The sequence below is a fragment of the Bos grunniens genome, chromosome 29, assembly GCF_055505025.1.
Source record: "Bos grunniens cultivar Pamir isolate PY7600 chromosome 29, Bosgru_T2T1.0, whole genome shotgun sequence".
In the NCBI taxonomy this organism is placed as follows: Eukaryota; Metazoa; Chordata; class Mammalia; order Artiodactyla; family Bovidae; genus Bos; species Bos grunniens.
Window position 1 is genome coordinate 8964833 of NC_141193.1, and position 12308 is coordinate 8977140.

General features: G+C 56.7%; 1 protein-coding gene across 2 annotated transcripts; it reads right to left on the reverse strand.

The window, feature by feature from the left end:
* Positions 1–448: 448 nt before the first annotated feature.
* Positions 449–12108, reverse strand: SPINDOC (spindlin interactor and repressor of chromatin binding). 2 transcript variants are annotated; one of them, XM_086384455.1, is made up of 6 exons: positions 11688–12108; positions 7926–8255; positions 7720–7851; positions 7437–7574; positions 7104–7304; positions 449–1189 (listed from the first exon to the last, which is right to left on the reverse strand). In XM_086384455.1, exons 1-6 carry the CDS (start codon positions 11812–11814, stop codon positions 978–980), a joined length of 1140 nt encoding a protein of 379 aa, XP_086240581.1. In that variant the 5' UTR covers positions 11815–12108; the 3' UTR covers positions 449–977. The 2 variants fall into 2 exon arrangements, with proteins under 2 accessions (XP_086240581.1, XP_086240582.1); XM_086384456.1 differs by lacking the exon at positions 449–1189 and adding an exon at positions 1930–2457 and having other exon boundaries at positions 11688–12101.
* Between the last annotated feature and the right edge of the window lie 200 nt (positions 12109–12308).

The window sequence follows — 12308 nt, forward strand, 5'->3', positions numbered from 1 at the left end:
GAGGCTGAAAGGTTGGAGGCGGCCTGCCTGCCTTCCCGTCATGGGGTGGGGGAGGTGGGGGGGCAGGCATCGGTGCCCCTGCACGCTGGCCACAGCCAGGGCACACCAGAAAGATGACCTTAGGTCTCAGCTCCTCCCCGGATGCCCCAGTGTGGCCTGTCTCGGACGGAGGTTCACCAAGTCAGTCAGAAGGTATGTGTAAAAGGCGCTCCTGACCGCATCTGGAGGGCAGGGGTGAGGGGAGAGGCTGAGGCGCCCCTCTGACATGGCCTGCCCCCACCCCGCGCCAGCCTCTGGGGCCGCAGCTTTCTGGCCCACGCCCGGGGCCGCAGCTTTCTGGCCCACGCCCAGCACCCCTGTCAGCTCTCCTGCTTCTCAGGGTCGCTCTAGGGGGCTGGACAGCCTGCTAGCAAACCCCTCCCCGCAATGATGGCCCAGACGAACTCTCTTAATAAAAAAAAATAATTTATTGTCAACAAAGGAGATATATACAACAGGAAAAGAGGTGAACAGGACAGTGAGTGACCAGTCGGCCACCAGTGGGGATGGAGCGGGAAGAGGTAATGGAGGCCTCCTGCTCTGGGGGCCTGCGGGGGGGAGGAGAGGCGTCCCCCGAGGTAGTGGGGCTCAGTTCACGACCACCTCCTGTGTAAGGCACTGTGCCGAGGGAGAATGGGGGGCCAAGAGGGCGGGAGGAAGTCGGGAGACAGTAGAGGTCGGGGTCAGCAAAAGGATCGGGTGGGTGTTCTCCACAGGCCCAATGCCCTACCGCTCGACAGCCACTGGCGGCCCCCGGCCCGGCCTCATGCCTCGCCCCGAGTCACGGCAGATGCTACCCACCCTCCTCTCCTCCATCCTGCTCTGGCACCTGGTTCTACTCTCTCTCTCAGGTGGCCAAGCTGGGGGGCTCTGTGTGATAAGCCCAAGGGGGACACTGCCTTCTCCCTCCCTCCCTCCCACCCCAGAAAAGCAAGAACCTACAGGCCACTTCCCGCCTCTGGCTGTGCCCCGACAGCGCTGCTGGATTCCGACAGAGCTGCGGGCCAGTCTGGGGCGTCACCTGCTCCCACGCCCTTGGCGCCCTGGGGATGCTTGGACCAGTCTTGCAGGAGGCTGACTGCAGGGGGCTCCTCCAGTCGCACGCGGATGACCTGGAGATCCAGCGTCCCGCGAAGCCCTGGAGGGGGAGCTGGGCAGGGGTGAGGACAGAGAGCAGTCAGGGCTCTCCAGGCCATCGCCTCAGGGTGTTCCTAGAAGGTCTGGGTAAGTCACATCCCCCTTCCCAGGCCTTCCATTCCACAGCCCTGGACGGGCAGTCAGAGGGGAAGCCCAGGGACAGTGGGAGGCCTCGCTCCTGGTCCACCCCAGGACCAGCGCTGACCACAGAGGCATCACGCCTCCTGGGGCATCCGCCACCGGCCCTCCGCAGCCTTCCTCCTGTATTTCCCACACGGATGCTTGGTGCTGTCCTCTGCTCCCCTTACCCCTTTATCTTCAGCTGACTGTTTCACCTGAAACTTACTGGGCATCCTAGCCTGATGGGCTCTGCCCTGCGTGGGCAGAGGTGGTGGGATGGAGAACACCCCAAAGGAGACAGGGCTCTCACAAAAGAGCTCCCAGGTGAATATGCAGGGTGGAGGAGGGAGCACTGCACGGAGAGTCCTGGGGTGAACATCCAGCTCTGCTTTGCAAACCCGACCAGGCTCTTTATCTCCTGAGTCAGTACTGGCCACGCAGGGATCACGTGTCCACATTACCAGCATGGAGAAGCTACTCACAATGGGCAAAATCAGATCTCAAGATGGGAAAGCGGACTACTGACGGCCCTGTCAGGTACCAACCCCGCCCTGGGCATTGCATAAGCAGTTCCAAAAGTTACATCAAAAAGCAAACCCAGAAAACAGAAACCGGTGACAACTGTGAGGTGTCTGCATTAAACCCGTGGTTTTTGCCTTTACTGTTTCTAGAGACTTCGCGATTTGGCAGGGAAAACGGGTACAACTTTGCTATACCGTTTGCTGGGACGAACAGGACTCAATGGCTGCCACCGGGTTGTGCAACTGAACAGACTCTGCTTTGTGTTCACATGAGCTGGTTTGCCTTCCTGACACACACTATGAGGACAGGTGGGGCCCTCTCATTGGACTCCTTAATTCAATAACTTACTGGGCAACCACACTGTGCCCAACGCTAGTCTAGCTGCTGGGGGTTCCCCAGCACATGGGGCAGATCAAGTGGCCTTTCTGGAATTTATGTTCCAGCAGTGAGAGCCAATAAACAAGATAAACAAATTAAAAACGCAATGTGATATATACGGATGGAAGCAAAGTAAAAAAGCACACCAGAGTAGGGGACAGGATATCAGGGAGGATCTCACAGAGGTGACTGGAGCTGACCCGTGAGCAAAGTTGGGCAGGAAATGAGGAGTCCACGGTGTCTAGCTGGGGAACAGCATTCCTGGTGGGAGGAAGAGGACATGCGGATGCCCTGGTGAGCAGGAAAGGTGAGGACCACCAGTCCCATGAGGACTCTTGAGTTTTCTCTGGGATGTTACAGTGAGCGCTGGAGGGCTGAGCAGAGCAGAGCAGTGATAGGATCCTACTTGTGTTTTCAGGGGGGCTTTGGCTGCTATAGGAGACTGACCGCAGCGGGCAATCATCAGAAGCCAGGAGACAGTCTAAGGAACCCTGGATGAAGGGAGCAGCAGTAGAGATAGTGAGTGAGTGTGAGTATGTGTGTGTATGTGTGTGTGTGTGTGTGTGTGTGTGTGTGTGAAACCTGAGCATCTTGGAGGTGGGGCTAACAGGATTTGCTGACAGACTGAAGTGGGGTCTGAGAGAGATAGATGACAACTCTGAGGCTTCGGTCCAAGCAAACTGAAGAACGTGGCAGCCAGCTTCCCGGGGAAGTGAAGCCCGGGGAGCGGGTAGTAAAGAGGCTGGGGTAGGGGAGGAGACTGCGGGTTCCATTCAAAAATGCTGTCAGAAACACAGAGTTTGGGGGATCTTTTATACAACCAACCAAACACATCAACTGCGCGCGAGAGAGGCTGGAGCCGAAGGGACAGGCCCGGGGCGGTGGGGAAGGTGGGCCCATGACAAGCTTCGAGCCTGGGATCACCCAGGGTGTGAGTACAGATCCTGACTCACGGTTGGGTCATTCATTCATTTGCCAAATACACAGACGGCACCCATTCTGGGCTGGGCACTGGGGATATTACTGTGAATGAAACAGGCAAACTTCCAGACCCAAGGAAGCATAATACTCTAGAAACAGGAAGTAGAACCACCATAGGATCCAACTTTTGAGAGCTGGAAGCGAACAGGCAAGAGAGGCAGGGGCAAGCCCCTCACGGTGCGGCCTGAGAGGCCAAGGGCAGAATGAGCCTCCAGGAAGGAGGGCGGGACAGGCTCCTGGTTTCTGCTGATCAGGAAAAACAGGGACTGAGAACTGACCACTGGGTCTAACTTTATGGAGGTCAGTGGCCATCTTGCCAAAAAAGACATGTAGGTGGTAAGCATGAGGTTGAATCTAATGGCTTCCAAAGACAGACTGGAGACTGTTGAGAAAAGCTTTTCAGCAAAGCTGGGGACAAATGTGACAGAGGCTATGATGGATGAGGGCTGAGAAGGGAGAAATAACACCTCTGTGTAAGCTGATGGGGAAGACCTGAAGCAAAGAACAGCTCAGGGTCCAACAGAGGAGACTTGATCCCTGGCACTTGCGGCAGGCTGGGCGCTGCATGGGCGAAACACACATGGGCTGCCCGAGGCTCAGTTTCCTCTTCTGTAAACCGGGGGCTCAGCACCCCGAGCCCAGAACCACCCCCACTTGCCTCCTGGCCCGGCCCAAATCCCTCTGCTCCCCCAGCTTCAGCCCCCTTCTCTTCCTCCACACTTGTGCATGTGTGTGCAAATGTGAGCACCACCTCTGGGGGTGGCTGGGACCCATCTCTCGTTTCTCACTAAGGCTCATCGGAGCAGAGACTCTGGAAATGTCACCACCAGAGTGACGAGTGAAGGCAGTTGCCATCCACTCATCTGTCGGTAAATCTTTTTTTTTTTTTTGGGTAAATCTTTTCCAAGGGCTTTCTTTGTGCATGCCCTGTTCCCGGTGCAGAGGGTACAGCAGTGAACAAAGCCTGCCACGCATGAAGCACACACACACACACTCTTCTTCTTGGTCCAGTCTCACACACACACTTTCTTCTCCTTGGTCCAGTCTCACACACACCCGTCTTCTCTTTGGTCCAGTCTCTCTCTCACTCCCACACTTTTTTCTCCTTGGTCCAGTCTCACACACACACACACACACACACACACACACACATTCTTTTCCTTGGTCTAATCACACACACACACACTCACATTTTTCTCCTTGGTCCAGTCTCTCACACACACACACACACACACACACACACACACACACACACATTCTTTCCCTTGGTCTAATCACACACACACACACTCACATTTTTCTCCTTGGTCCAGTCACACACACACACACACACACACTTTCTTCTCCTTGGTCTAGTCACACACACACACACTTTCTATTTCTTGGTACACACACACACACTCTTCTTCTTGGTCCAGTCACATACACATTTTCTTCTCCTTGGTCCAGTCTCTCTCTCACACACACACACACACACACATACACTTTCTTCTCCTCGGTCCAGTCAGGAACACACTGGTCTAGCTGAGGTATCCTAAGCCAGGTCTCAAGGTCTTATTCTAATTAAACACCAGCAAGGATTTTCTCCACTACTTGCAAGTGGGCCCTCATGGCTCACCGCCTCTCCTGGCCTGGACACCCTCATCCTGTAAGGCCCCAGAATGTCCAGCAAGTCTTCCCTGATGGCTTCACACACATGTCCATCAGCTCAGCTGACCACAGTGACTTCCTGCCCACTCCCAACTTCTAAATCCTTGATTTTTAATTTTCTTTTTTAAAGTGGTACGATCTCTAGTCCAATAAGACCTTTGGAGAACTTCAAAAAATTAAACAACTCAAAGTAGAACATTCTGGTTGAAGCCTCACATGTTTCTGAGACATCTGAGCTTTGGGTTCTTAAAACCCAAAACCAGTCTACAGTCACTAGTCTGGAGGCCGTACTGTGCATAGAACCATCACGGGCACCCTGCTAGTCTGGATTTGCTGGCCTGGGCCCCTCAGAGGACCACTTGTGTCATTTCTCAGGGTGCTTCCTGGGTCAGGCTGCAGGCACACGCACCGCTGTGTCACTCACCATCTCCTGCGGTTTCTGGACTGTCCCCAACCTCTCCAGGTCCCTGCCGCTGTCAGGACATGGCTCAGCACCTCCCTCCCTTTCAAATGAGACGGCTGAACCCCGAAGTTTCAGGCTCTGCCCACTCACCCCAAAAGAACCTGAGACCTCAAGGATGCTCTTCGCAGCTACTGGTCACTCCAGACAGGTGGAGTTTGGGCACAGGGTACCCCAAGGCTTGAAATGAAGCCCCCGCCCTCTAGAATGAAACCAGAAGACCCACCAGCCAGTGGGAGAGGTCAGCTGTGTACAGCAGAGGTCCGCTGACATGAGGGGGACCAGGAAACACACAAGTCTAGGCAGAGTGCAGTCCTGGGAAGGCAGGACGCAAGGTGACTCACGCTGAGACCTGAGACAGTTAAAACCCCACGGGGGTGAGGCCCACCTTCAGACTGGAGACAGCAGAGCCCCTTTGGGTCAAAAATAAACAGACAGGAGTACACAGGCACCTATGTGCACGCAGAGCTTTGTGAGAGGTTGGACGGACATAAGCCAAATTTTTGACAGTGGTCACCACTGAGTGACGTGGGCTGAAGGGAAGTGAAGCTTTTTCTTTAAGCAAAAAGCACGCCTCCTTTTTGGGAGCCCTGCTCTGGGGAGCCTCCAGCACCCCGTGTGCTGTCTTTCTTGGAGCTTCAACTCCAAGTGCCCGTTTCAGGCGGGCCGGGATGCGGTACTCTGTGTATCACATTCACTCCTTCAAGAACCACTTTCTGCACCCTAGATGCTGCGAGCAGGGCCTGGCCGGGCGAGACAAAGAGAGAGGAACCAGGCGCCCTGCTGGAACACAGCCCAGTCTCATCTCAGTTCTGCTACTGCTGCATTAGGTGACTGTCCTAGCAAGAGTACCAGTCCCTCAGAGACGTCCACGTCCGAATCCCCAGGGCTGTGAGTATCGTTCGTTCACAGTGGGGGAAAATCAAGGCTACAGGAGGAACTGACGTTGCTCATCAACCAACTTTAAAATTCAATGGAGCCTTGGATGACCTAGGAGGGCTCAGTGTAATTACAAGGGTTCTTAAAGGGGAAAGAGGAGGTCGAAGAGCGAGAACCAAAGATGGCAGCCTAAGAAAGCCTGGGCACGGCTGGCTCTGAAGACGGAAGGCGAGCACAGCTGAGGAATACAAGCAGCCGCGAGAGGCTGCAAGAGGCAAGACTCCCTCTTTAGGAGTCAGAAAGGAGTTGGCCCTGCCGACACCCTGCCTGTAGCCCGCTGACACCTCCCGTACGAGGACTCTGGCCTCCTGAACTAAAAGGCAGTGTATCTATGTTGTTGTCAGCCACTGAGTTTGTGGTAATCTGTTACAGCAGCCACAGGAAGGGAACACATGGACGTGGAAAAGGAACCACCTCTCTGAGACTCAGCCATTCGGAAAAAGACACTTTTATAAGCGCCAAATGAGCTGCATATAAGTTTCTTAAAACCAGAGAACATGATATAAACCCAAGTGCCCACTGGTATTACCAGACACACCCTGAGCTGAGGGTCTGTGGCGCATTGACCTCCGTCTCCTGTTATCAGTCCCATTTAGGCCCCTGGTGGGCACCTCAGGCCCCAGCTGGAATCAACCGTGAGTGTGGTGATGGGTGTCAGGCTTTGGGGAACACTGGCCTAACTCAACCTAACAACCAGGATGCTCCCAAGAAGCGTGCCAAAACCTCAGCTCTCAGGCTGGCTGCTGTATTCAAATCCACCTGCCCTCAGCCCAGCTGCCCGGGGACCAGAGCGCCGGTCACCTCTGCCTGGGGCTCCACCCTGGGGACGTGGCCTTCCCAACCCTGCACACCTGCCACCCGCAGCTCAGGCGCTCACCTGGGGAGGGGCTTTCCGGCTGGAGACGACCTCCTTCGGCCCCTTTTCCCTCTTTGGGCAAGTCTCTGCGGTTTGAGGCCCTGAGCTGGGTGTGGGAGAAGAGCTGGAGGGCGAAGCCAGCCGGGAAGCTGCCATCCGTGAAGTGCCGGACCTCGGCCGGAGCAGCGAAGGTCTCCATGGGTGAGTCCGGCGAGGGGGGGTCTGAAGGAAGGACGGGATCAAACTGTGAGGCCACACTCCCAAGGCCCGCCTGGGTCTCGGCTGAGGGGCACGTGACCCCTGCCCCTCCCACCCCAGCTTTCCCCCTGGAGCCCACACCTTCCTCCCCTTCACCTGGGTCAGGGTCTGGGTCTAGGTCCAGGGTTTTGGTCATAGGTCTGCCTCTTTTCTTCCTGACCGGCTCCTCCCCAGAGGGCTCCTTGCATCTCTGACCACGGGGCTTCTTGCTTACTGGCTCTGGGACAGGGGCCGCTGCAAAAGATAAGACCTTTTTGAGGCCTGACTCCCGCAACTCCAGGGCTGCAGGGTACCTGTTGAGCAGCCTGTCTCCACCCAGCTGGCGGGGCTCATGATACCCTCACCCCAACTCAGCCTCGCTGGCTTTGGGATAACTGACCAGGAAGTTCCAGAGGGCGAAGTCCCCTGGGCCGGGTCCTTCTGGGGAGGGATTGGTTGTCCTCGGAGTCGAGGAGAACGACAATCTCTGCTGGCATCCTGGCAGGGTCCGGGTCGGAGTCCTGGCCTGAGTCTGAAGTGGGCAGATACCAATGATCAATCACGAGCTCCGACTCTCCCCTCTGCCCCCACCCCTGCCCCCACTACCTGAGTGGGGTGGGGACGGCTGCTCCGCTCGAAAGTCTTGCACAAGGGCCGCCCCCTCGCTCCAGGCCTCCAGGATGTTGCTCTTCTCGGAAGGGCTCAGGTCCAGGGTGTGAGGATGCTGCTCCAGGATGTGGGCGCGCGCCGTGTCTGCTGAGGGGGCCTGGATCTCGGCCCCACACACCATGCACAGTGCCCGCCCGCTGCCTCCCGGGCTGTTCCCCACCAGAAACTCCTGCTCCCAAGACACCTGCTGTCTGGGCTCCTCAGAGCTATCGTTGCCCGCCTCCAGGAGGCTGGGCCTGGGAGGTGGGATCTTTTCCTGCTGGGCCACTAAGGAGGAGAGGAGGGGGAAGGTGTTATCAGTAGAGGTACCCACACCAGCAAGAGAGAACAGGGTTCCCCAAGCCTGGCGGTGTGTGCAAGGAAGGACCTTTCCCATCTAGAGTCTCTTTTCTTCCCCCTCTGGAGCCCACAAGGCACCAGCCACAATAAAAGCAGCAGACATGCCACCACATCCCGCTAGCCCAACCTAGTCTCCGACCACAGGTCCAACAGGTTTTTCCATAGACTGCATTCCAGCATGGCTCTGGTCTGGGCACACTGTTCAGACCACCCCATCAGTCTGGCAAACTTCTTTCACGGCCCTACTCAAATTCTCGGCCCTGTGAAGCCTTTCCGATCACCCACCCCCGGCAATTGTATCCACATCTGACTTCTGACAGTGCTCACTTCCTCAAGGACAAGAACAGCAAACTTTGTCATCTTATTCTCCTGCAGGGCCTGGCATGCAGGGAGGAGATGCTCGATGAGCCTTGGGTCAGCGAAGGGCATCCAGGCCTGGTCCTCCACTCGTTGGGGCCCTGTCAAGGGGCCTCTCCCCCAAAGCCTTTGCAGCGGTGACCTTGTCCATCCCCAAGGGTGGACCCAGCACCTTCTCCCTGTGCACACGGGACCATGACATTTGACAGGGTGGGAACCGTTCTCAGCTTCGCAAAGGATGCAGGCTCAGATCCTCGTGAGCCTGGCATCTCAGAGCTTTTAATCCCTTGTGGGTGCACCTCTCTCCCACCTGAGAGGATGGGGCAATATACAAACAGGGGAGGTCCTAATACCTGGGGACTTCCTGGAAGAGGTGGCATCTGAAACAGGTCTGAGAACTGGCTTGGTCTCAGAAGGTTTAGCTCCAAGGCTGGGTGGTACCTCTCCCCCAGGTGACAGTAGCTGCAGTTCTTTCCCACCACTCCTCCAAAATAGCTTTGTCAAGGTCACCAATGCTACACCCAGCGGTCAGCACTTCAACTTCATCCCCTGGCAGATCACTTCTTTCATCTTGATTTTTGTCACCTGGTTTACAGGGCACCACCTTCTGTTGGTTCTTTTCTTACTTCATGGAGGCTCTTTTTCGGGCACCCGTGCCAGTTCCTTCTCTAGGAGAGAACCGTCTTCTCACCAAGGCCTGCCTGCCATTCCTGAGAAAGCGGCCATCAGCCCCACCTGAGCGTCCTGTTCCCCTCACTTCATCTCCTCCAGAGCACACAACGCTGCCTGACGACACACGTGCTTTTCTTGTTTCCTGTGTCTCCTCACTTCGCCGCTGGTCTGTGACAGCATCGATTTTTTGATCCTTCACACCTGTATCTCCAGCAACTGGCCCAGTGCCTGGCATGCTATGGCATTCAGCAATGTCTGGTAAGGATCGACTCAGTCTCCAAGCTCGAACCACGGGAGCATTCCACGACTCAGTCCTAGGACCCCTTCTGTGTCCACCTCCTTCCTCTGGCGGTCTTGCCCCAAAGCCTGCTTGCTGACAACTCCCATGTCTATACCTCTAGCCAGACACTCCCAGGAAATTTAGATCCATGTGTCTTATTTATCATTGGACCTCTGTGCTTCAATGTGCTTCTCAAACTTGTCTTGTTTAAACTGTAACCTCCTACAGGCCTGCCCCTCAGTCTTTCTGTCTCAGCAAATGGGAAGTCCATCCTTCCAGTCACTCAAGCCAAAAACCTTGAATTTGTGTTTTTCTTACCCCCGTGCACCAAACCTTTCAAGAAACTTGTTTCAGGATCTTCGCAATTGCTGTTCTCTCTGCCTAAAATGCCTTACCTCCAATTATCTACAGGATTCCATTCTTCACTTCCTTTGGTCTATGTTCAAAATTCACCTTATTAAGAAGACTTTCCCGACCACTTGCTACTCCAAATAAACCACTCTCACTCTTCTTGATTCAGTGTTCTCTGAACTACTAGTCACCATCTAACAAGCTATACATTTATTTATATTCATCTATCTCTGGTCATTAGCATATACACACAAATTCCAGAAGAGCACGGTTTCGACTTTGTTTACACTAATTAGCATGCCCAGCCTAAAACAATGCTTGACATGTAAGTGTGGTGCTCAGTCGTGTCTGACCCTTTGTGACCCCATGGACTGCAGCCTGCCAGGCTCCTCTGTCCATGGGATTTCCCAAGCAAGAATACTGGAATGGGTTGCCATTTCCTGCTCCAGGGGATCTTCCTAACCCAATGATCAGACCCACATCTCTGCATCTCCTGCACTGGCAAGCGGGTTCTTCACCACTGCACCACCTGGGAAGCCCTGACATATAAGAGGTGCCCCAAATACTTGTTGCATGAACCCACTTCCCTGGTGAAGAAGGATGTTTTCGCAGTTGTTGAGATGGTTAACTGAGACAGTCTGCCACTGAGCACTCAATAAATGCTAGCAAAGGTAGGGAGAGAACCTCTTTCAGATGGAAAAAGCTTTATTTCCCTCATTTTAAAGCCCTCCAAAAAGGAAGAGAGGCGGTGTAGGGAGACGTCAGTATGTTCTGCTGAAGCTAAATGAATGGCCTTGCTCTCAAGCTTTTGGGTATTGTCCCCACTAAGAGAGGAGGTATCCAGGAATGCAAAGATCTGCATTTTCATGAATAGTATGTCTTCCATGAAGGTGGCCTTTTGTTTCCTTAGGGCCCTCAACATCCTGAGGGCTGGAAAAATCGGTGGAGGAGGAAGGGAAAGTGAGTGCTTACACATTGATCTTCAAATCCCATCTCAAGGCCCATCTCCCTCTAGAGTGGCCAAGGGCTCCTGTAGCAAACATTTCTTTAATAAAACTGTGTGCCGTAAGCAATCCTTTTCACCCCTCTAGCGCCAGAATCTGACACCTGTGGCTTATGCGTGTACAAGGCCTGGGAATGGTGGCGGGGAAGCGCAGGAAAGCTTTAGGGTTGGAGCGCCCTTAAAACCCACCTCTCGGCGGGCTACACCGGCGCCTGCCTCCACCCACCGAGTCGCTCCGAACCCCGAGGGGAAGGGCCCCGGCCTCCGGCCTGGAGGCCTTGACGCCCCTCGGCCTAGAACACAGCCTGGCCCCTGGGCCTGCCTCTGCCTTCCCGGGCGTGGGACCCGCCATCGTCACCTCGAAGCCGTCGTGCTGGGCCCGGGCGAGGGGGCGCTCGGGCACCGGAAGATCCGGAGCGCGCCGGGCGTGGATCGAAGGCTCCAGACCCCGGGCAGGGGTGGGGGAGGGGGAGTTCGGGGAGGCCTGAGATTCCAAACCCTGGTGTGGGGGTGGAGCAAAAGCGCGCCAGGGCCTCAGACTCTGTGAGGAAGGGGGCGCCCGGGCCTCAGGCTGGAGTCGGGTGTGGGCGGTTGGGCACCAGACTGGAGGTGGGGGAGGGGTACCCGGACCCCGGACTGAGGAGGGGACGCCGAGCCCGGACCGTGACGCCGAAGTGGGATCCCCTCCCCTCCTCACCTCTGAGCATCGGCTCGGGCCGCGGAATTACGGCCACCACCATGGCCTCCTCGTCATCCTCCCCTTCCTCGCATTTGAGCGTCACCTCGAAGCAGTCGAGCGCGGCGCCCTCGGCCTTCAGAGCCATGGCGCGGCCCGGGGGGTGGGGTGGGGTGGGATCTTGGTGACCGGACGCCGAGGACGGGCGCGCAGGCCTGGGCGCCGAGGGCGGCTGCCACTTCGCGCCCCGCGCAGTCCCCTCCCCGCCGCCCGCCGCTCGCCGGCCCAGCCTGCGGACGGGCGCGTCTGGGCCTCCCTAAGACTTAGACCGTCAAGACCCCGGGGTGGGGGGGGGGGGAGGGCTCAATCCGGGGCCCCAGCCCCCCGCCGCTCCCTTTTATGGAGGCTCATTGTCGGCGCCCGCCCGGCCGGCCCGCCGGGCCCCGCCCCCGACTCCGCGCGGCCAATCGCGTGTGGCCCCGCCCCGGGCACGCGGCTCCGTTAGAATCCCGGGGACCCGCCAGGGGCGGGCAGGGCCGCGGGCTTCCGGCTGCCCCAGCGCGCAGAGGTGGGGGTCGCTGGCCCGCGGGAGAGGACCCTGAGCTCCTCCCGGCCGGGAGCGTCCGGAGCCGGCCAGCCGGG